General features: G+C 41.0%; 4 protein-coding genes across 4 annotated transcripts in view; 1 reads left to right on the plus strand and 3 right to left on the minus strand.

Annotated features, from left to right (window-relative positions):
* LOC129410510 (zinc finger protein 271-like) overlaps window positions 1-24,559 on the minus strand; it is a 688,773-nt gene that overhangs the window by 142,627 nt on the left and 521,587 nt on the right. The gene's annotated exons all lie outside the window — the stretch shown is intronic.
* Window positions 1-24,559, minus strand: part of crip1 (cysteine-rich protein 1) — a 116,379-nt gene that overhangs the window by 998 nt on the left and 90,822 nt on the right. The window lies entirely within an intron of this gene.
* LOC129410503 (uncharacterized) lies at window positions 1,954-18,503 on the minus strand. The gene is made up of 16 exons (XM_055158813.1): window positions 18,246-18,503; window positions 17,874-18,093; window positions 17,427-17,526; window positions 14,559-14,603; window positions 12,513-12,677; window positions 12,239-12,318; window positions 11,808-12,070; window positions 9,440-9,560; window positions 7,454-7,592; window positions 5,931-6,038; window positions 5,749-5,838; window positions 3,687-3,832; window positions 3,290-3,355; window positions 2,503-2,906; window positions 2,195-2,389; window positions 1,954-2,054 (listed from the first exon to the last, which is right to left on the minus strand). The coding sequence occupies exons 4-15, from the start codon at window positions 14,598-14,600 to the stop codon at window positions 2,235-2,237; spliced, it is 1,779 nt and encodes a 592-aa protein (XP_055014788.1). The 5' UTR covers window positions 14,601-14,603; window positions 17,427-17,526; window positions 17,874-18,093; window positions 18,246-18,503; the 3' UTR covers window positions 1,954-2,054; window positions 2,195-2,234.
* On the plus strand, window positions 18,984-23,861 carry cdkn3 (cyclin-dependent kinase inhibitor 3). Its single transcript, XM_020928154.2, has 8 exons — window positions 18,984-19,035; window positions 19,747-19,834; window positions 19,957-20,012; window positions 20,103-20,147; window positions 21,178-21,400; window positions 22,727-22,758; window positions 22,847-22,950; window positions 23,038-23,861. Exons 2-8 carry the CDS (start codon window positions 19,755-19,757, stop codon window positions 23,125-23,127), a joined length of 630 nt encoding a protein of 209 aa, XP_020783813.1. The 5' UTR covers window positions 18,984-19,035; window positions 19,747-19,754; the 3' UTR covers window positions 23,128-23,861.

The following is a 24,559-nucleotide window of genomic DNA, read 5'->3' on the forward strand; positions in this document are numbered from 1 at the left end:
AATTTAAAACAAAGAATCCAGACATGAAGAGGAATAAAACAATATGACCTTATAGGGGTTTATGTATTTATGTTTATAATTATTAAATCATTTATAGAAATAAAAATCAAAAACCCACAAGAAAATCCTCAGAAAAACTCGACGGGAGATTCACTGGTTTGAAAAATAATGTCCAAATGTTGAACCTTTTCATTATCTGTTTTGCTTCTTTAATCAAACACATTCAGAGAAAAAAACGTTTTGACCAAGTTCAGCGATTCATTTATTTTCAAGTGTGTTTCTAAAATCAACAGAAAATCTAAAAGCAACAAAAAGTCCAAAGTTCAACAGTTTTGTTTTTCTTCATGCGTTACAAAAAAAACAAATGTTGGAACGTTTTTCATCAACAAACTCTTCAAAAACCTCACTGGGACGTTAGGAGCCGGGTTCTGAGGTTTCTCCAGTTCAGCCGCAGTTCAAGGTGTTCGGATCTTCACGTGTTCGAGATCTTAAGGTGTTCAAGATCTCTGGGCGTTCGAGATCTTTATGTGTTTACGATCTTCGGGCATTTGAGATCTCAGGGCATTCGAGATCTTCGGGCGTTTGAGATCTTCAGGTGTTCGAGATCTTCGGGCGTTTGAGATCTTCAGGAGTTCCAGATCGTCTGGTTTTCGAGATCTTCGGGTGTTCGAGATGTTTGGGTGTTCGAGATGTTTGGGTGTTCGAGATCGTCTGGTGTTTGAGATCTTCAGGAGTTCCAGATCGTCTGGTTTTCGAGGTCTTCATGTGTTCGAGATCTTCAGCCGTTAGAGATCTTCGGGTGTTCGAGATGTTTGGGTGCTCGAGATCTTTGGGCGTTCGAGATCTTCAGGAGTTCCAGATGGTCTGAACGTGTCTGAGAACGCCTCTCTGAGAGTCTGTGTTCACACGGTGCTGCAGGGGCCCTCGCTGTCGCTGTCGTCCCACAGCGAGGCTCCCGTGTTGGTGTTGCTCTGGTTTCCTCCAGGGGGCGCTCCTCTCTGCTGCAGGAGGCTCTGTCTGGAAACAAAAACAGTTTAATCAGATTTAACCTCAAATCAGACCTGACAGAATTATGGTCTGTTTAAAATGGAGTCTGGGATCATGTGGAGCTGAGTGACACTTCACACTTCACCTGAACCATCAGAAGACGCAGATGTTTCTCCAGGTGTGACAGTTCCACCTGTGTCTGAAGTTTCCAAATTAACCCCTTAACGCCGACTTATCACAAATACACAACAAACCATTTGGATTAAGATATAATCCGAGACAGCGGCTGCGTTCCTCTGATGTCGGTTCGTGCGTCTGCAGAAACTTCCAAAGAACTTTTTGTAAACTTTTGTTTCTAGTCGCAAATTTGCAACACGCACAAATTTCGTTAAACACAAGAGAATCCAGGCACAACAAAGAAGTAAAACTCAGGGCTTCAGTCTCAGCTCTGGTGAAGAACAGTTGAGCTGAAACATGTCGCTTTGGCCTTTTAACTGTGTGTTTTTCCTTGTTCAGTTTTACGTCTTTGGAGCGTCTGGAGTCTGTTGTGTTTAAAGTTTTGATCCTTTTTCCCAGAGCCTCCACCTGCTCCACCGACTCAACACCTGCAGCAAACACACACACTTTTATTTTCCATTCCCAAATTTCTATTAATTTATTTTGCTCTAGTCAAATAAATAATCTCAACTTCATTTACCGTCTACTGAAAGACAAAAACACACAAAACATTTTTTATATACATCTGGTCCAGTTCCTGTTGATCCTCAGGACTCAGTCTGAGTTGGAGTTTCTCAGTTTAGAGTTTAGAGTTTCACTTATTAAAGACACAGAGTCTCACAGAGACTTTCAGTGAAATGCACCTGTGTGTGTGTGTGTGTGTGTGTGAGTGTTTGTGTTTCTCTTTTGCTCCAAACTGTATTTTTCTTGTAAATTCCCACAGATTCTCCTGAGTCGTGTTTTATTCACCGTAGATTTTCTCTGTGAGAGTTGAACAGGTGGAAACTCGGCCTCGGTGCCTGAATCGGGACAAAACCCTGTCGACTCTCTCTCTCCGGAGACAAGTCCAACTGGAGAGAAGAAGAAGAGAGACAGAAGAGAGAGGAAAAGAGGAGAGAGAGAAGAAAGAGAAGAGAGAGAAGAGAGAGAAGAGAGTTACTTTAAAAACGACTTAATCTCTCGGTGGGTTTAAAGTTGTTTGTTGTTGTACCTGTTTCGTGGCGTCGTCCCAAATCGGTCTGAAAGCACTTTTAGGGTGCAGAGGAGGGGACCCCGTCATGAGCGTCACCAGCCTCCTGGCCCCGCCCCCCTCCTCCCCCGCCCTCCTGGCCCCGCCCCCCTCCTCCCCCGTCCTCCTGAGCGGCGGATGCGGCGTCAGTCGTGGAATCTGCCATCGCAAACAAACCTGAGGAGGTGGAAAAGTGCGTCAGAGTTTGACAGATTTTCAAGTTTGTTTTTAAAAATGTTCTTAAAGCTCCACTGTGTAACATTTGAGTGGACAAGTGGAGCTGCCCTCACCGTCCTCTCTCGGGGTTTGAGCAGCACCGGGACGTGGCTGTCCTCCTCCTCCTCTTCTTCTTCTTCTGCACTGTCCCGCCGCAGCGTCCCGTCCGGGCTGCAGGTCGTCACAGATGAATAATCGAACGTGTCGTCGTCGGCGTCGGTGTCGGCGTCTCGCGGTTCGGCGGCGGCGCCGGCCGTGGCGTGGCTGTGGTACGTGCCCTGGCCCGAGTCGCTGGTCTCGCCCCAGCACTGAGGCGGGTCTCGGGGGGCGAGCAGACGGAGGGGGGGCAGTGGGGGCAGTCTCTGGGGGGTCGTGGGGGGGTTTGGGGGGAGCGGTGGATTTTCGTCGCACGGGGCTGCAGGACAAACACTCGACTCGCAGAGACGGACACGTCCCGTTTGTAAGAACCGCTTTGTCTCTGCAGAAGGAGAAGAAGGAGACGAGTGGTTAGATCAGTGGTGGTTGATCTGGGCCGAGTCTCATTTCTCTTTCCTTGCTTCCTCCTCCTTGATTCTTCTCCTCAATCCTCCGTTTTTAAGAATCGTCCCAAAGAAAAACACAGAACAAAGGAGTAAATCTGAGGAGGTTTCAGGAGCAAACGCCAGAGAAAAGAATCAAACTTTATTCTCCTCCTCTCGCCTCCTCTGTCCTCTCCTCTCTTTCTTCCTCTCTTCTCCTCCTCTCTCCTTTCCTTTCCTCTTCTCCTCTTCTGTTCTCCTCTCTTTTCCTTTCTTCCTCTCTCCTCGAGGAAGCAAGGAAACAGAAATGAGACGTGGTCCTGCTTTAGTCTCTTGGAATCACCTCTTTGCTCCGGGTTTGTCCTCTCTGCTGTTCCCAGAGCCTCCACCAGAGGGCGCCACCGCGTCACTGCAGCACAGACACTCGGAATCAGAATTTATTTATCATTTGAGTAAAAAAAACACACAGAAACGAAACACCACACTCAGGTCCAGGTCAACAACAGCATAAATAATAATAATAAGAATAAACTGTTTAAAGTCTTTAAAAAACAGCCCCCACCTGCCCTCATTTTCTAAAGTGTTTTCTTTTTGCTTTTAGATCCAATAACAGTGTTAAATTCATTTGTGTTTTGGATGATCCTGTTTCTCATTATTATTATTATTATTATTATTATTCCTGATATTTCTTCTACAGTTCTCCCACAGTTAAAGTAAATGAAGTGAAAGTGAGACGTGACCTGGTGGCGCCCCCTCCTGGCTGCTCCCACTGGACGTCGCGCTCCAGGATTTGGTGACACTGGTTGAGGAGGGACCTGAGCGCTCGCTCCGACCCGAGCAGGAGGCTGCAGTCGGGATGATCTTTCCCCGTCCACTGCAACAAACTCTGGAACAAAACAACAAACACGACCATGAAACAATAAAAAAAAAAAATGATCTAGACTTAAACCGACTTTACTGAGCCACAAGGGAAATGAATTGGACACAGGAGTCACACGTCACAATAATTTATAATAACAAAGAAAAAAAGTAAATTATAAAAAATTTAATGAAAAAAATAAAAAAAATAAATTCTAAATAAGTAACAAAAATAAGAAGGGATTTCTCAAATAAGAAATAAATGTAAATGTACAAGTAAAAATAAAATATAGAAATACAGTCTTGTCGTACAGTTGTAGGGAGTATTATCTGTTACATAAAGGTGAGTTGAACAGTTGTAGGGAGTATTATCTGTTACATAAAGGTGAGTTGAACAGTTGTAGGGAGTATTATCTGTTACATAAGGGTGAGTTGTACAGTTGTAGGGAGTATTATCTGTTACATAAAGGTGAGTTGAACAGTTGTAGGGAGTATTATCTGTTACATAAGGGTGAGTTGTACAGTTGTAGGGAGTATTATCTGTTACATAAAGGTGAGTTGAACAGTTGTAGGGAGTATTATCTGTTACATTAAGGTGAGTTACAGTTGTAGGGAGTATTATCTGTTACATAAGGGTGAGTTGAACAGTTGTAGGGAGTATTATCTGTTACATAAAGGTGAGTTGTACAGTTGTAGGGAGTATTATCTGTTACATAAAGGTGAGTTGTACAGTTGTAGGGAGTATTATCTGTTACATAAGGGTGAGTTGTACAGTTGTAGGGAGTATTATCTGTTACATAAAGGTGAGTTGAACAGTTGTAGGGAGTATTATCTGTTACATAAAGGTGAGTTGTACAGTTGTAGGGAGTATTATCTGTTACATGAGGGTGAGTTGTACAGTTGTAGGGAGTATTATCTGTTACATAAAGGTGAGTTGTACAGTTGTAGGGAGTATTATCTGTTACATGAGGATGAGTTGTACAGTTGTAGGGAGTATTATCTGTTACATAAAGGTGAGTTGAACAGTTGTAGGGAGTATTATCTGTTACATAAGGGTGAGTTGTACAGTTGTAGGGAGTATTATCTGTTACATAAAGGTGAGTTGAACAGTTGTAGGGAGTATTATCTGTTACATAAAGGTGAGTTGAACAGTTGTAGGGAGTATTATCTGTTACATAAGGGTGAGTTGTGTACAGTTGTAGGGAGTATTATCTGTTACATAAGGGTGAGTTGTTGTACAGTTGTAGGGAGTATTATCTGTTATAAAAGGGTGAGTTGTACAGTTGTAGGGAGTATTATCTGTTACATAAGGTGAGTTGTACAGTTGTAGGGAGTATTATCTGTTACATAAGGGTGAGTTGTTCAGTTGTAGGGAGTATTATCTGTTACATAAGGGTGAGTTGTTGTACAGTTGTAGGGAGTATTATCTGTTATAAAAGGGTGAGTTGTTGTACAGTTGTAGGGAGTATTATCTGTTACATAAAGGTGAGTTGTACAGTTGTAGGGAGTATTATCTGTTATAAAAGGGTGAGTTGTACAGTTGTAGGGAGTATTATCTGTTACATAAGGGTGAGTTGTACAGTTGTAGGGAGTATTATCTGTTACATAAAGGTGAGTTGAACAGTTGTAGGGAGTATTATCTGTTACATAAAGGTGAGTTGTACAGTTGTAGGGAGTATTATCTGTTACATAAAGGTGAGTTGTACAGTTGTAGGGAGTATTATCTGTTACATAAAGGTGAGTTGTTGTACAGTTGTAGGGAGTATTATCTGTTACATAAAGGTGAGTTGTTGTACAGTTGTAGGGAGTATTATCTGTTACATGAGGGTGAGTTGTACAGTTGTAGGGAGTATTATCTGTTACATGAGAGTGAGTTGTACAGTTGTAGGGAGTATTATCTGTTACATGAGAGTGAGTTGTACAGTTGTAGGGAGTATTATAGACCTGGATGTGGCTCAGGTATCCGTGGATCCTGGAGACTGGAGCCAAAAGCAGCGACAGAAGTTTCATCTCCTCTCGCTCCAGGTCACCGCTCTGAGACACAAACACGACTCGGGTCAGCTCCGTCACGCTCGGGACGGTTGTAGGGAGTATTATCTTTAAACATGAGGTTACAGTTTGGAGACCTGAGTTTTGGGGCAGTGCGCCATCTGCTGGCTGAGGCGGCCGAACTCCAGAGAGAGGAACGAGGCCAGAGTGGTGGTGTAGCCCAGGTACATGTCCGAGAACGAAGACTGAAACCCAACGCAGAACATCAGAGTGAAGATAAACGCACTCTCTCTCCCCTCTGACACACACGCCCCGCAGCAGCAGAACCAGCAGCCCCCCCACACTCTACAGCAGCAGATCTACAACCAACACCCGGGCCACGAAACACGAACGAACTAAACCAGGACTAAACCAGGACTAAACCAGGACCCAACCAGGTCTAAACCGGGACTAAACCAGGACTAAACCTGGTCTAAACCAGGACTACTAAAACAGGACTAATCCAGGACCCAACCAGGTCTAAACCAGGACTAAAACCAGGACTAAACCTGGTCTAAAAACCAGGACTAAACCAGGGTCTAAACCAGGACTAAACCAGGACTAAACCAGGACCAGGACCCAACCAGGTCTAAACCAGGACTAAACCAGGACTAAACCTGGTCCAAACCAGGACTAAAACAGGACTAATCCAGGACCCAACCAGGTCTAAACCAGGACTAAACCAGGACTAAACCTGGTCTAAACCAGGACTAAACCAGGACTAAAACCAGGACTAAACCTGGTCTAAACCAGGACCCAACCAGGTCTAAACCAGGACTAAACCTGGTCTAAACCAGGACCCAACCAGGTCTAAACCAGGACTAAACCTGGTCTAAACCAGGACCCAACCAGGTCTAAACCAGGACTAAACCAGGACTAAACCTGGTCTAAAACCTGGACTAAAACAGGACTAAACCAGGACTAAAACCAGGACTAAACCAGGACTAAACCAGGTCCAAACCAGGTCCAAACCAGGACCCAACCAGGTCTAAACCAGGACTAAACCAGAACTAAAACCAGGTCTAAAACAGAGCTAAAACAGGAGCCCCCGGTCCTCAAAATATTGTCAGACATAAATCTGGTCCGTGGAGCGAAAAGTTTGAGGACGACTGAAACCACAGAACCACAAAAATCAGGACCGTTGCCACGGCGATTAACAACTCAAAACAACGTCTTTTGAACAAGAAAAAGTCATTGAAAAGTCGCATAAAACAGGAAAATAAAACCCAGGACCAGCTGATGTGCCAAAGGGAAGCAGGGAGACAGAGTGTATTTATTTAAAGCTGCACTGTGTAACTTTTCTGTAAGATTTTCAAGACAACAACAAAAAAACAAAAAAACTCCTGTGTCGTCGTTATAATAGTTTGAAAATTAAACGCAGTGACTCTGAGCCTCCAGCAGGGGGAGTCCAGACCCCAACACCTCCCCCAGAAAACTCCTGTCACTGAGGAAATAAAACACACACATTTAAAGCTTCACTGTGGAACATTGCAAAAAAAGCGACCTCCAACACCTCCCACTACAGAAAAGTGACACAGTGGAGCTTTAAATGACCTGAGAGGCAGTACAGTGCAGTACATATGAACTCCTAAATGTTGTTGTGATTTTGTTTGCGTCTCACGTCGTTGTGTCCGATGAGCTGGACCAGAATGTCTCCGATCAGAGATTTCCAGTGTTCGGCCGAAAGTCGCTCCTGCAGAGTGTTTCTGAAGAGAAGCTGCCGCTGAAGAACCTGCTCCACAAACGCCACGAACGTCTGACTGGAACAGAAACACAACACACAGATGTAAAGAAAACCTGTTAGAACATTAACATCATATAAAATCTATTTACTTCTTCACTTCTGAGACTTGGATGAGCTGAGAAACTTTTGTCCTGTTTTGTGTTGTTTCCTGTAAATATTTCTGTGTCTCGTCTCCTGTTCTTTGTGTTCACAGGTTTTGGCAAAATAAAAGTTAAAACTTCAGCCTGGAAACTATGGAAAGATTTTATTAGCACCCGAAAATAAAAAAATAATTAAAAAAAGGGAACATCAGTGACGTTCCCTGTCCACTGCTACTCAAACGTTCAAATATTTGTTTTTTCTTTTCTTTTTTTTTTATTTTACTTTGTTTTCTTAAAGGAAAGGGGGAAAAAATAATAAATAAATGTTCAGTCCTCTAGTAGAGAAATATGTGAAGTGAAAGAAACCAAGTACAAGGAAGAACGATGAAGAGGAAAAAAGAAAATTGTACATTTGTGATTTGTAACTGTCGTCTCTGTTGGACTGTCAATAAAAATTTGAATAAAAAAAACAAATTCAGCCTAAACTACAGAAGCCGAGAGGGTCACAAGAAACGCAAACGCCGCAACAAATACAAATGCGACAACACAACAAAAAGCCACAGCACAACAAAAAAAGCCATAACGGGAATGACTGCAGGAGTCTATTTTAATGCAAACGCCGCAACAAATACAAACGCCACAACACATTAAAAAGCCACAACGGAAGTGACCACAGGACTCTATTTTCCGACGGACCGATCGAGCGGCAAGTGAAGAAGAAGAACTACAATGTGAAACGAATAATGATAAAACAATAAATTACTTTTACTTACGTTTCCAACTTTCTCCGTTCTTTTACTTTTGTTTACTTTACATTGTAGTTCTTCTTCTTCACTTGCCGCTTGATCGGTCCGTCGGAAAATAGAGTCCCGAGGTCACTTCTGTTGTGGCTTTTTAATGTGTTGTGGCATTTGCGTTTGTGTTGTGGCATTTGTATTTGTTGCGGCATTTGCATTAAAATAGAGTCCTGCAGTCATTTCCGTTGTGGCTTTTTTTGGGTTTGTTGTGGCTTTTTGTTGTCGCATTTTAATGTGTTGTGGCTTTTTGTTGTGGCTTTTTAATGTGTTGTGGCATTTGCGTTTGTGTTGTGGCGTCTGCATTAAAATAGAGTCCCACGGTCACTTCCGTTGTGGCTTTTTGTTGTGTTTGTGTTTGTTGTGACCCCTCCACCCTTCGCTCTGTAGAATAACTTTAGTGAAATGCATAAAAAGGATCATTACTGTGTTAAATCACTGTAATATGACGTATGATTAAGTTAACTGACCGAAGAAACTAAAATAAACTAAACCCGACCCGTAGACCCGACCTGACCCGACCCGTAGACCCGACCTGATCTGACCCGTAGACCCGAACCGCAGACCCAACCCGCAGACCCGACCCGCAGACCCGACCCGTAGACCCGACCCGCAGACCCGATCCGTAGACCCGACCTGACCTGACCCGCAGACCCGACCTGACCTGACCCGTAGACCCGACCCGTAAACCCACCTGACCCAACCCGTAGACCCGCCCCGTAGACCCGACCTGACCCAACCCGTAGACCCGACCCGCAGACCCGACCCGACCCGACCTGACCCAGACCGACCTGACCCGTAGACCCAACCCGCAGACCCGACCCGTAGACCCGACCTGACCTGACCCGTAGACCCGACCCGTAGACCTGACCCGTAGACTCGACCTGACCCAACCCGTAGACCCGACCCGTAGACCCGACCCGCAGACCCGACCCGTAGACGCGACCCGTAGACGCGACCTGACCCGACCCGTAGACCCGGACACTCACTAGGGCTGTGGGCAGAGGTGGTGGTCCGGGGGGCTTCTGTATTTCTCGTAGAGTTGGTTCAGGGTCGAGACGTACTCCCACTCCGAGTGCAGCAGCTGCATCGCCACCTGGTGTCGGGCGTCTGCAAGTACAGTTCAGTCCTGACCTTAGAGCCTAATTATGTCACTGGAAATATACAAGAGCGGGATTTAAAGATGCACTGTGTAACTTTTCGATAAATCCTTCTTGTCTTTGCTTTGCCTGGAAGGAAAATAAATTTTCATGTGTCTGTTCACAAGTCATATCTGTGGAGAGGCGACTCTGCTTGCAGTAAGTTTGCATGTTCTAGTCTAGAAAAGAGACTCTTCTGATCCTTGTTTAGTCTCGATGTAGAACTGGTTTGGATCTGTTCTCGTCCTGGTTTGGATCTGGTCTAGTCCTGGTTTGGATCTGTTCTCGTCCTGGTTTGGATCTGGTCTAGTCCTGGTTTAGATCTGTTCTAGTCCTGGTTTAGATCTGGTCTAGTCCTGGTGTAAATATAAGTTTATAATTTGCCTTGGTTAAAAACACTCTATTTTCTGTTGTTAACCATTAACCTTTTATGTTTAGCACTTTTATTTTGAAAGGCGTATTTCCTTTTAGTGTAAAAACGTTTAATTATCTTTACATGGAGAACGGCAAAACGTTTGTTATTGATTTAAATATTTCTTTTGGATAATTTTGTGTCTGTTATCTTTGTTGTTGTCAAGACAAATGTAAATAATAATCAAAGTTTTGTGTATTTGTATTTAAACTCTGTATGTTGTTTTCCTTTTAGCTCTTACAGCAGATTGGAGGATTTATTCACATTAAACCCAAAAATCACCAGTTTAAAGGTTGTATAGAGGATTTTTTAAGAGAAGTGAAGTACAGCGACCGTCCTTTTCCAAATGTTGTGCATGTGTGACACCACCTTCCTCCTCCACAGCTCCTCAGTAGAAACACCTCCTCCTCCCGCCTCCTGACTCTAGAAATCACGTTTGTTTACAGTCAGAATTACTGTTGAAGTTTCCTGTCTAGAAGTAATTTAGCGACCGACACATCAGTTTTTAGACCCTTCGTCTGCTTCACTCGCGCCGTCGCTGGAAGAAATCTCCAAGAATCACCTCAGTTTGTCTTTGCTCCTTTTCCTCTTCTCTTCTTCTTTCACCGACCTCAAAAACGGACTTTCTTTTGCGGCGAACTGGTCGTGGATTCTCGTCCGTCACAACAAAATTGCAAAATTGCAAAATGCGAGGAAGTGACAGTTTTGAAAAAATCTCTAAGAACCGCTGCATAAACCATGTAATCCCCGCGCACCGACGAGTCAGTTACACTAGAAACATAGAAAGTTTGATTGACAACCTAACAGCCAATAGAAAATGAGGCAGCCTCGTTTTCTATTGGCTGATGTTTATCTGTCCTCAACACGTCCACTGTTGATACATTTTCATTCTTTTTTTTTTTTGGTCATCTTAATTACAAAGCTGCTGCGTCTCTGTAATGGTATTTTAAACTTTCAATGACAATTTGAAACTAAAAAAAAAAATCCTCCATACAACCTTTAAGTGTCAGTCTTTATTCAGGGAAACACTAGACCAGGTTTAGTTCTAGGTTAAGTCCAGGTTTAGTCCCAGTTATGATGAAGTGTGTGAAAGTGTGAATGACGCTTTAAATTGACTTAAATGTTAAATTCTTAAACTGTGTCTTGAAAAACACTGTACAAATATTAATTAATATACTGTAACATTTATAATTCCGCCATTTATGGACCAATTGTCACCAAATTTGGTACGTGGATCAAGCCCTCATGCCTGATGCCGCAAAAAAAGTTTGGTGACGATCTGAGGTCATTTGAGGTCAACTGAAAGGTCACTCCATTATAAAGGATCAGCAATTTCTGAACCATCGGCGGCCTAAAATATTCACCCAATCATCACACAAGTTGGCACACACAAAACCGGAGCACACTGGATGTTACAGGTTGAAACCGGTCAAGGTCACTTGAAGGTCAAAATATCCAATGTCAATGTGTTTTTGGTCATAACTCCGCGAAGGATGGAGCTCGAGCGACGGGAGAAAAATTATGATCTATTTATAATTCTCTGCATTTGTAGAGTCAAATATGAATAGTTTTCCAGATAATCCCTATTAATTAAACTAATTATAACATACAAAATAAATATAAAATAATTCCTGTTTCTTGTTTTTCTGGTGAAACACACACACTGATCTACAGTCACACAACAAACACAACTCATGAACAATCACATTTTGGTTCCACACTAGTAAACACAGATAATTTTTATCAGTAGTAGTATTAGTAGTAGTAATATTAGTATTAGTATTAGTATTAGTATTGTTCTTGGACCTGTCTCTTGGCTGAGTCCGGCCTTCAGTCCCTGCAGGAAACAGTGCAGCAGAAGTTTCCCTCTGGACCCGGAGCAGCACTGAGACCTCACAGGGTCCAAGTCCTGGTCCTGGTCTACATCCTGGTTCTGGTCTGGGTTTGGATCCTGGTCCGGGTCTGGGTTTAGGTCCTGGTCCCGGTCTGGGTTTAGGTCTAGAGCTGGTCCGGGGTCTGGGCTTGGGTCTGGACTCGGGTCTGGACTTGTATCTGGTTCTGGAGGGAGACTAAGACAAACGAGAGAGAGACTGAGGTTTATTCAGATTTAAAGAAAATGTACAGATACGATTATTATATTTATGATTTAATCCTGCGCTGCAGGTCTGGTTTGTCTTCGCCCAGTTAAGTTCATGTTTTAGTCCTGGTCCTGGTCTGGTCCTGGTCCTGGTACTTGCCGGTCTGGGGGTTTGGGGGGGTTTCTGTGTCTGTGGCTGTACAACTGAAGGATCTGAACCCTCATCACCGTCAGCTCCTCCTGGAAACAGAACAGAACACGAGAACACGACCCGCGGCTTCAATTTAAAGCCCCACTGTGGAACATTACAGACAAAACAATCACATCTCCACGGAAACGAGTCGTGCATGTTTAAGTTTAACATGAGACAGTCAGACTGACCTGGACTAAGTGTTTTTGTCTGTGTTAAACGTGTTTTATAAAGGTGCTGTTACCCTGAGCGCCTGCACCAGCGTCTCCAGGCGGTGCGCCCTCTTGTGGCAGCTCCGGGCGTTTTCCTCCAGCTCGTCCCTGAGACACGAGTCCGAGTTCTGGATCTGACTGAGCTCGGACAGGGCGCTGCTGAAGCCCACCTTCAGCTCACACACCATCCTCTGCAGCTACGGAGAGAACGAGACGAACAACAAACACAAGACAAAACTGTCACACGTGACACGTGACACGCCCCTTTTCCTGGGACGGCGCGACTCGGAGCTCGGTGATGGAAAAAGTCGACCGAGCAAAGATTCAGCCCAATGTGACGTGTAAATATGAAGTGTTTTTATTGTGTTTAAATGACAGTTTCAGTCGCTCGTGTCACTGCAGAACTTTACCGCGTCTGTATTTCTGCCTGTGGGTTTGGGAGTCGGGTTGTGGTGAGGCCGATATTGAACAAATACTATTATGGCAATAAACAAAGGGAAACAACAGGTTAAGGAGAAAGAAAAACAGAACCAGAGAAACAAAAACAAAACAGAAAAAATGAGCACAGGCATGGGAACATTACCATACATCAGGGGCATAACAGAAAAAGTACAGAGGGCAATGAAAAAACACAATATCAACACATGAGTGAAACCGAACAGAAAACTCAGATAATTACTCGTCCATCTGAAAGACAAAGTAGAACCGGAGCATAAATGTAATGTAATATACGAACTATCCTGCATGTCCTGCAATAAAACATACATCGGGGAAACAGGGAGGGTGTTCAGTACACGAAAAAAGGAACATAGAACAGAAGGCGAGAAGGAAACAGCGAAGGCGAAACACGAGCAACAAAACACAAAGCAGAACAGGAACAACTCAAATCGACCGTTTCTGACCAGTGTAAAAGAGAGAACCACGTTATGAACTGGGACGGAGCAAACATCACTGGGACAGAGGAAAACAAACATCGCCGCTGGATTAAAGAAGCAATCGAAATACGGAAACGTGCCCACAGGACTGTAAACCGGGATGAGGGGCTTTTTTACTCTCACACACCTGGGATACTGTCCTGAGGAAGTGGGACTGCAGGTGGCGCTGTCGTCCTGCCTCCACCGGTAGGAAGACAGCGCCAAAACCTGTTTAAATCAACTGACCAGACACGACACAACAACATCACGTGACTCTGAGGAAGACGCTAGTGAACAGTCCAGACTGTCAGGGATGAAATAACACTCCAGGTCTGAAAAAAAGAACCTAATAACATAGAACAAATACTCGATTTAACGGGCATTAACGTCCCTGAGCTTGTAACGAAAGAGAAACCATAACATAAAATGAAGTGCAAATTTCAGCGTTTTCATAAAATGAGGGAATATTCATGATCATAATCCACGGAGTCCGACACACCAAACAGAATCAAACACTTGAAGCTCGGACGTGACGTCAAATTCGAAGTCCACGTGGGAGTCGGAGGAAAATCGAACACAGGGGAGGCGGGGCGTGTGGGCGGGGACACTCTGAGGTGTGGAGGAGGCCGAGCGTCTCCGGGGTCCAAACACGACCAACAGTTTGAGTCAACGGGCCGAGCTCAGCGCAGCCGAGCTCAGTTTAGACTGAACTAAACTGAAGGAGTTTGAACTGAGACAAAGTTTAGGCAAAATTCAGCACAAAATCCAACCTTTTTTTAATAAAGCTGTCAGTCCCTGTCAGTCCCTGTCAGCTGAACAAGAGCAGTTTGTGTTTACGTTTCTCTTTGCTCAGACTTGTGTTTTTTATCAGTTTTATTTTCTGACTCTAAGGAACGAATCAATAAAACACAAAAGTGTAAAACAGCAGAGAGTTTGTCTCTGTCTGAAACTAAAACATCATCAGTATTATTCACAAATGAACAACTAGATGTTTACATTTATATATTGAGCTCCTCTGTTTCTGTCCATCAGATGTTTACAGGTGCAGCAGCCACAGTCCGGCAGCTGTAATATTGTGTGTTATTTTGTTATTTTGTGCGTTGTGTGTTTTTTGTGTTGTGTCTCTTTCAGAGCTGAGGAGAATAAACGAGGGGAGAGTTTTACCTTTGAGATTTCACTGATGAGTTCAACCTCCTGAGGCTTCATCACCTGCTCAAAACAAACACACAAACACACAAACACACAACTGTTCAAAACACACACACACAACTGTTCAAAACACACACACACAACTGTTCAAAACAAACACACAAACACACAACTGTTCAAAACACAAACACACAACTGTTCAAAACACACACACACAAGTGCAGTTTGCAAACAACAAAATGGATCATGAAGAAAACACTGGTTTTAAATTCAGGATTTTAACTTTAAATTGCATGTGACAGGTTTGTGTGTTTTTCTAATTCTGACTTGTAAATATTTGTTATATTTTTACATCAGTTAAGTGTGAGTTTGTGAAAAGAAAATTGTGAAAAAGTAAAAAAATATAAGACATAAAGCTGTGGACTAAAACAGAATCCCTGTACCTGTGTCATAAAACAGAAAACTCCAAAACACAGAGACAACTTCTGCACATGGAAAGTGATTTTTTTAGCAGCTTAAACCTTCTTTTAACAAAATAAAGCTGTTGTTGTTTATTTTTATTAGTTTAATCATAATTATTGTGTAATCTAGACTCGTTTTGGCCTTTGTTTACATTATGGTCATATTGTAATAAAACTTCACTAAAATAAATGTCTAATTAAATCAAACTAGGCAAAAATTCTAGTAAAATCTTAAATATGAAAATGTAAAGTGAGAGTTTTAACCTGTCACTTTAAGATTTTTCTTTAGAATTAATCCTTTTTCACATTTTAAAAGAGTAAAGGAAGTATTATTAACACGACACTGACCCTCGGCTCAGATTTCACATTTGATAAAAGACAAAAAACACAAAGCGGTGAACTCCCAGAAATGTGACGCTTTCGGAAAACTTTCAGAAAACAAAAATACAACAGCAGTTTTAGTTTTGACAAAGTGAGAGGATTAACCCAGAGAACAGCAGGTCAGTGTGTTTAGAAAGAAGAAGGTTAAATTTAAAAGTGTGTGTTTACATCAAAATATAAAATAAGCCAAATGTCATGTGACTACAGTGTTCAGAACCACTTTTTAATATTTACAATACAATTTAAACTTTATTAATAGGGATATCGTATCGTCAGAAGTCTGTAAATAATATTGAATCACAAGTTTCTTTGCTTAAATTCATTGTTACGGTCCAGCAATAGCAAAAATAACAGAGAGAACTACATAGACCATGATCCTTTGCTCCATTTCAGTGCAAAGACAAGAAGAAACAACAGTTCTAACACTTTTAAATCTTAGATCTTTGAGTTAAGTTTTGTCAAGGCATTTTAAGAGGAAAAAGAAGAATATTCACAATTTTGTTGCCTCCACAAAATATCTCGCAATAAATATTGTACCGTGAGATTTGGAAATCGTGAAATATTGTACAGTAAACAGCAAAAACTTAATTTATGTGGTTTCCTCATCAAAAACAGACCTGGAGTTGTGTTTTTTTTGTTTCATTCACACATTTTAGTCTGAGTTCTTCTCTCAGATCAAAACACAAACTTGCTTCTTGTATTTCAGTTTTTCATTTTAACTTCTCAAGATCTTGGTGGTAATGAATGACCTTTTAATAATAAAATAATAACTACACTTTAATTAAGTTTTAATAAAAATCTGTGAGTTCTGACGTCGTTTCCTCGTCACAAACAGACCTGGAGTTTTGTTTTGTTTCATTCACACAAGTTTAACACACAAACCTGCACATTTAGCACGAGTTCTTCTCTCAAACTGAAAAAAAACCCCAAAACGCTCTGTTCCACCTCGTGATGTCATCATGTGGTGGTACAGGAAGAAAGTGCTCCACTGTGTTTTTAAAACTCCACACACCTTCACGAGAATCATTCGGATCATTTCAGACCTGGAGTTGTCAGTGGAATTTTGACTGAACTAAAGGCAAAGGAGCTGTTCATTTGCTGTTAAACCACCACTTCATGACATCACAAGGTGGAACAGAGCGTTTTGACCTTTTCAGATGTAAACAAACGAATAATAAAGATTTAATGAAACATGTGAATGAAACAAAACACGAACACAAAAGTCCAGCTCTGTTTGTGAGGAGGGAACATTAGAATATTAAAGCTCACAAGATAAATGACTTTGTTTTTTGTTCAGGGTTTATTGTGGGCCTGTCAGCTGCTTGTTTCCATGGATACGTCACTGCTCTGTCTGGAATGTTCCTCGGTGTGACATTAAACAGCTCGACTTGACATTTATTCAGTTACAAGTGGCTTTAAAGCTCAAAAACACTTAGAAAAACAGACATTGTGAGTGTGAGCGGGCTCGCCTCTCCACAGATCTGACCTGGAGCTTGGTCTGGTTTGGTCTCCGTGGAGATAGAAAGGTTTAACGCCGTACTGTGGAACATTCCAGACGAAGCATTTGAGAGATCCTCCACCAGAAAAGTTAAACAATGCAGCTTTAAGTGTGGTTATTATAAAGTGTTTCTGAATGTGCTTCTTAAATTTTTTTTTTTTTTAAAGCGACTGATTGACGAGATTTCCCAGTGTAACATTCTTCATTTAACCTTGACTGATTAAAAAAAATATATATACAAATTTGCTTTAGTAAAAACATAAATTGATTAATAAACGACGTACAACTGATTTAAAAAAGTCTGATATTGTATAAATGTAGGTAAAACTTTGTAAAAACAGCAAATACTCAGATTTTCTGTGTATTTCTCCGTTTTCAGATTCATGTGGACTTTTTTTCTGGAGGCGAACACTTGAGAGCATCATAAATGTGCTGATAATCTTATTTTGTGTGCGTGTGTGTGTGTGTGTGTGTGTGTGTGTGTGTGTGTGTGTGTGTGTGTGTGTGTGTGTGTGTGTGTGTGTGTGTGTGTGTGGTACATACTCCAGCGAGGGGCCCCTCTGTGCAGGAAGGAAAACTGGAGCCAAAACCGCAGGAAGTCCAGGTCTGATCCAAGGTCCAGGTCCTCCTCCTCCTCGTCAGTCTGCAACACGAGTCACCAGGTTCACAGAGAATACTACAGTACTACTACTACTACTGCAATACTACTCACAATACTACTACTTTACAACACGATTTACTGCTTTGTTACGCTGTTGTAAAGAAAAACAAACCCACGTCACACGGGAAACTGCACACCGAATATTATGAGTTTATTATGCAAAAAACTGAAATAAAACCAGAAATGGACTAAATTAGAGTGTATTTTGTAAAAACGTAAACAGACAAAAAAATACTGATTTGATATTTGCGTTCGGTTTTGTAACATTAGCGGAGAAGCAGCGAATAAAAGAGGAGGAGCGAAAAAAAAAAAAAAAAATCCAAACTCACCTGTTAAAGTCGAGTCAAACGTCTCGTCGTGCATCCTTCGAGCTTTAAATTAAATCCGTTTTGCCACGTAAAAACAAAATAAAGATTTATTTCCACGAGGACGTGCCGCCGCTGCGTCTGCTCCTCGTGCGTGACGCTCTCTGCGTCAACTGCACGAGCCACGAAACAGAAACACGAGCGCGCGAGCTGAGCGGGGTCCGCCACCAGAAAACACCAAGAACTGGAAGATTCAAACTCTCAAAGACTCAAAGACTGAAGGACTGATCTGTTCTACACGAAACTCTGAGCTCATGTACAACACGACTACTGTTATACAATACACATTTATATATATATATATAAATAAATAATAAATAAATAAATAAAAAATACCGTAATCTAGAGCGACTAGACTTCCCCAGTTTTGAGCCCTGTGTCCCCTGTCCCAGTGGATTTATCCAAAACAAGTCATTTGTCCCAGTTTTATACAAGAAATGTTCCACGTGTCCCTATTTTTGACCAATTTGGTCCCTGCTAACAAGATAAATTGTCATTTCTTTAGGTAAATTACAAAAAATCTTCTTAAAAACGACCAAAACACAAAGAAAATGTTAGTTATAAATGGTCTCTGTATAACAATGTTCCTTAATTACGCACTCGATTCACAATTTTATTATTAACAACAACCAAAAAACACCGGGGATGTCCCAGGTTTTTTTTTTTTTTTTTTCTAAATTCCGGTCACCCTAATATATTTAGTTTAAATTTATATAGTAAAAGTAGTCTAATTATTTTGTACTACGAATAACGATTATCTTATTTTTTATTTAATGTTAGTTATTTTAAGACGATAACAAATTTATTTCTTTTTTTTTTTATCTTATTTTTTTATTATATTTTTTACGTTATTTTAATTATTTTTTTTTTTTAATCTGTAAAACGTCTTTCCCGCTTACTACAGTTTGAATCTGTACTTGATAATAAATAATGTAATTTTTGACTTATAATTAATTACTTTAGCGATGTTTTCTGTTTTATTTTATTTTTTTCTGTAAATTTTAACGTTCTTTGCGTGTGGGCGTGGCCAAGCGAAATACTCGGTTCTGATTGGCTGCTTCGCTCTCAGAATTTTCAAATGTTGCGGCAGCTGACGGGAGCTGTCAAAACAGTCACACACGCACGGGTAAGCGCCAAATAAACACTATTTACGCATTTCTGTCACGATTTCTAAGTTTAAATGTGTAGCTATAGCGCTGTTATAACGGGTAAAGTTTATTTCTCGTGGGTGCACTTGCAGATTATTTGTACTTCTCTTGTTTAGTCAATGTTCGCTGCCTCGTTAGCATGTTAGCAGTTAGCCACGATTGGTTTACGATCATTTCCAAGCGTTAATTAGTGCATTTTGTGGATATTTTTTGGTTAAATTATAGAAAATATAATGCATTCAACTCTTCCTTTTGTATAATAGTGGTGTTTTTAATGAAATGTATTGTTTTCTTGTTGCGAAGTGTGCAAAGAGAGGTTTAAATGACCATCTTAACGCCCCTATCACAACTTTATTAAGTTATTTATGAGACAACAAACGTACAAACGAACCAGAAAATAACATATATACATGCATTTAAACCGAGTGTTAGACACGTAAAGTACTATAATATCACTAAGCTCTATGATGTAAAAGTTTAATTGAGTTATTATAATACTTTAATTACAATTTACAATACATTTTTCATTCGCAAAATCCAAAATAACTCACGTGTTTTTCAAGAGATTTAAGAGAAAAGTGCAACAGGAGCATGTTTAAAGGTTGAGTCAGTATTTACCTTTAGGCTTTAAAGACCCAAAGGCACAAAATAGTGTAATTTAACCTTTTTCATTTTTTTTTTTTCTCCAGTTGAAGCCATGAGAACAAATGATTTTGATTCTTCGTCAGATGAAGACGACGTCAGAGAAGAAGACCTCACGCCGTTCCACATTTCATGGTGAGTACAAGCGTTTTTATTTACTAATTTATTTAGACGTTTCCATTAATTTTCCATATTGTTTGAACTGTTTAAATGATTCTTTTATTATAGTTATTTATTCTTTGCTGTTTCTCCTCCAGGCTTCCTCTCTCGGTTGTGGGGAGTTCTCAGTTTTTAGGGATTTGTCCACTTCCAGGTTTGATTTCACTCTATGAGATGTCAGATATCAGAGTTTATGTAAATTTATGGAACAATTTTAAGTTTCTCTTTTGTGTTTTGGCTGCAGGTTGCAAGTACAAAGATATACGCAGAAGTTTGCAGAGAGATATTGGTAAGAATAAGAAAAATCTGAATGTAAAAAATAGGGATGTAACAATAACAGAAATATGGTGATATCGTATCGTCAAAGTTCTCACAATAAGATCGTGGACCATCACAATATATCAAATCACAAGTTTCTTTGCTTAAACGAAGAGTTATGGAGTAACAGCTTTAAAAAAACACAGGGAACTACATAGACCATGATCCTTTGCTCCATTTCAGTGCAGACGACAAGAAGAAATAACACTTTTAACTCTTTGTTCTTTGGATTAAGACATTTTAAGAGGGAAAAGTATCATATTAACAGTTTTGTTTGCCTCCATAAAACATCACAATAAATAAACCGTGAGATGTTCATGGTGAAAATATCGTACAGAGAGATTTGGTTATTGTTACATCCCTAATCGTGAACTTTCCCACAATATCACAATAAATATTGTACTGTGACGAGATCGTATCGTGAGACTTGGATATCGATACACTCCTAGTAAAAAAAAAAATCTGTACTTGACTCAGAGGTTATAGTAGTAACATAGTAGTAATAAAACTGTAAAAAATATTAAGTGTAGAGATGAATATTTGGACAATTATACATGGACAACAAAGTGCCGCATGGACTAAACCAGGACTGAACCAGGACCGAACCAGGCTGTGGCCCTCTCCTATGGAGCTGCACATCACACTAGAGCAGAGTGTTTTTTTAAATATTTGGACCAAAATGCCGACACGACGACACTCAAACCTACGAGTGTCACCCATTAAAAACATCAAACTGGAGAAGGACGTGTGGGTGTCACATTGGGTTTGTACCTCTGCAGCTGAAAACAAGGAAAGATTGACAAAGGTCTTGAAAATAAGAGATGAAAGATTCCTTAAACATGCATGAATCACTCCAAATACAAATTCAGAGAGTCTGTGAAGAGAAACTTCTATAACATGAAAATAATCTGAGAAGTTGATTTTGCACAAGAAAAAAGTATAGAAAAAATGTGAGACATGCTGAAAGGTCTGTTTAACGTTCTTGTGGTGTTTGTGTGCAGAGGAGCTCCAGTCTCAGGGCGTGCAGGACGTGTTTGTGTTTTGCTCCAGAGCAGAGTTGTGTAAATACCGCGTCCCGTCGCTGCTGGAGCTCTACGTCCAGAGCGGCTTCAGGCTCCACCACCGGCCCTTCACCGACGGAGACGCCCCCGACCTCCAGCTCTGCTGCAGCATCCTGGAAGAGCTCAGACACAGCCTGGACCAAAACCGCCGCACCGTCATCCAGTGAGTCACAAACACAGACTGAAGGTTACACTGGCATGAAGTGTTTTGTTTTGTGATCATAAACTGTAAATAAACGGACAGAGCTATCCTGAGAGCCGCCGCGTTCCAAACAGAAAGTGAACATGGACGCACTCACCAATTCACCTTACACTGTAAAAACTTTGCCCTTCTTTCTGTAACTGCTGCACTGAAACTCTTCATTTTCATCTTAAAATGTTCATATTAACAGGAACATCTCACCTCTCTGCCCTCAGGACGGAGGTACAGGGCGCTCAGGTGCAGGAGAGCCCGCTCAGCCATCACATTTCTAAACACCAGGCCCTGCTGTACTGTAAAGCCTACTACCAAATGAGCTCTGTGTGCGTGGAAATGAATTTCCCCTTGGAAATTCAATAAAAAACAATAAAAGTTTAAAGTCTAAAGTCATTAAACCTCTCAGGCTCAAATTAAGTTTTAGTAACAGGAAAAAATCTGATATTTGGGGAAAATGATCATATGGGGCAGTGATTTACAATCCTGACTTTTTTTTGAGACCTTCACATGTCGTGTGTCTGGGATGTTGCAGATGTGCTGCATTGGTCTGGTGTGGTAAATTAACACTGAAGACTGAAAATGATATGAACATTAACTTTATGTGTAAACCACTTTTCATAACAATGAAAACATAAATCACAGTGTAACAGTTTTACAGCGGCAGAACAACAGCACTTTTTCATGTGCTTCTCCAAGAAACAATTTTTATCCTTTGTAAACAACAAAAGTACTTTGCACTTGTGTCAGGTCGTTTGTGTGGAGTCGTTCTTACACAGTTTGCATCGTCCATGTTTATCAGCATGGATGAGAGAAAAAGGCTCCTGAGTAAAAAAAGCTCATAAAATATGGATGTGGAGTAAATAAGTAATTGGCATTTAGCTGTTGCAAATCTGCAACGCCTGAATGGAGAGGGTTAACCTGTTCCACATGTTTTTTTTTATTTTGTGTTTTTGTTTGTAAATGAATTCAAATCAAAAATCAAATCAAGTTTATGGATGATGTGCATCTGGGCAGGTCCAACATTTCTGCAGCGTTTGAGCGTCGATGTCACAGACCGAAGACGCCAGAGTTGAAAAATCTGAAATTTTGGCAAAATTCGCCACACGTCAATTAGTTTCAAGTGTCTGCTTCAAATAACGAGGCGTTTGGTGCATTAGTCCACTTCTTTATACAGTCTGTGATCTCGATACCTCGTGCCAGTGTATTTATGCCCTTGAAATATAAATCTGTGACTCCTTCTGTATGAGCAGTTCAACAGTTTAATCTCTGTTTTCACTTGTGTTTGTGTTTCAGTTGTTATGGAGGACTTGGTCGCTCTGGATTGAGTAAGTATAGTTCACTTTTTGAATATTCTCACTGTTGAACATTATTCTTCTTGTCATATCGAGCTCTTCTCTTTCTGTTCTTCTCCAGTCGCCGCGTGTCTCCTGCTGCAGTTGTCTCTCACCATGAGCCCGAACAAAGCCATCGAGATTCTGAGGGAGCACAGAGGAGGCGGCGCCATCCAGACCGTCAAAGTGAGCACCACACACAACCATTTCATTTACTCTTTTATAAATACAAAGATTCTGACTTGATTTCTTTCTTCTTTCATTTCTTCGCAGCAATATAATTTCCTTCACGAGTTCCGGGAGAAGTTTGTGTTGTACCAGGCGTCCAGGGAGGAGTCGTCAGAGAGAAGCGTGTCGCGGTGATCTCACATCTTAAAAACAAAATCATCAAATCTTAAAATCAAGTTTGGATCTTTTCTGATTCTGGGAGATCCGTGTGTCGTTCGTTCATTCGTTTTTCAATATAAAACCAAAAATAAGAAAATGAAAAAAATCACTGTTTCCTTTTCCTGTTTCCGGGACTTAAACTACGATGCCGGACTGAACCAGGACTGAACCAGGACTGAACCAGGACTGAACCAGGACTGAACCAGGACTGAACCAGGACTGAACCAGGACTGAACCGTTTTCAGTCCTGATCTGGTCCCAGTTTCAATCACGGCCTGATCCTGGTCAGGTCCCAGTTACAGTCCCGGTCTCAGTCCTGGTCAGGTTCCGGTCTGGTTGGACCTGTTTTAGTCCTGTTTTTAGTCCTGGTTTAGTTCTGGTTCAGTCTTGGTTTAGGCATCACAGTTTGTCACGTAAACGGGAAACGTCCGTTATCCGTTTTTTCCATTTTTCATTTAAACACAAAATTGGAAACTGAAAAATTAATAATTGTTTTTTCATTTTGGTTTTGGAGACAAATAATGAAGAAAATTGTTTTTTCTTTTTGGTTTTCTTTTGAAAAACGAATGAACGAACGACACACGGATTGTGGGTGACAGTTATAATAATAATAACAGCAGCCGTAGTATTCTGTGTTTCTGCTTCTGCACTTTAAGATACTTTAATATATGGATTTTTATGTGAAAAAATTAAAGGAATGGGTGAGGAAATGTTTGTTTTATTCACTTTAAAGGTCCTATATTACACACAATTGACTCTTGTGAGTTTTAAGTCGTGTTCTAATGTTGTTCCCTCGTCAAAAACAAACCTGGAGTTGTGTTTTGTTTCTTTCACAGTGCACAACACATTAACTAAAACAGAAGTGACGGGAAAGATGCTGAACATGAACGCTCATTTACACCTGCAGTCCCTGAGCAGGTTGTTTGAAATACTAAAATACATTTCAATATCGAGAGAATCTGACCAAAAATAAATTAAAACAGATAATACTTTGGGCCACAGTGTTGAAATACTCTTATGAGAGCGGGAAGGAAAAAAATGGTTTTCTTTGGGTCAGTGTGACCCCGAGGAGAACGTGAGGGTTAAAACCACAGTGGAAAAAAAAACATTTGGACAAAACACAGTAAAATAGAATAATACACTGTTAATTGAAAAGAAAAAAAGGTCAAAATACCAGGTGTGAGTATGTTTATGTTTGTATAATGTTGGTTCTGTGTGCGTTTTGGGGTTGCCAATAAAAAAAAAGATTAATGGTGGCAGTAGTTCAGTTGGTGGAGCATTCGCCCACTGATCTGAAGGTTGGCGGTTCGATTCCAGCTCTCGACATAAAAACATCACAGTTTGAGCGTCAGATCCACTGACCCACAGGTTGTTGGTGTGATTCCAGCTCCCACAGATGAATGCTGTT

The sequence above is a fragment of the Boleophthalmus pectinirostris genome, unplaced genomic scaffold (genome assembly GCF_026225935.1).
Source record: "Boleophthalmus pectinirostris isolate CB_2022bp ecotype Guang Dong unplaced genomic scaffold, ASM2622593v1 HiC_scaffold_10, whole genome shotgun sequence".
Lineage (NCBI taxonomy): Eukaryota > Metazoa > Chordata > Actinopteri > Gobiiformes > Gobiidae > Boleophthalmus > Boleophthalmus pectinirostris.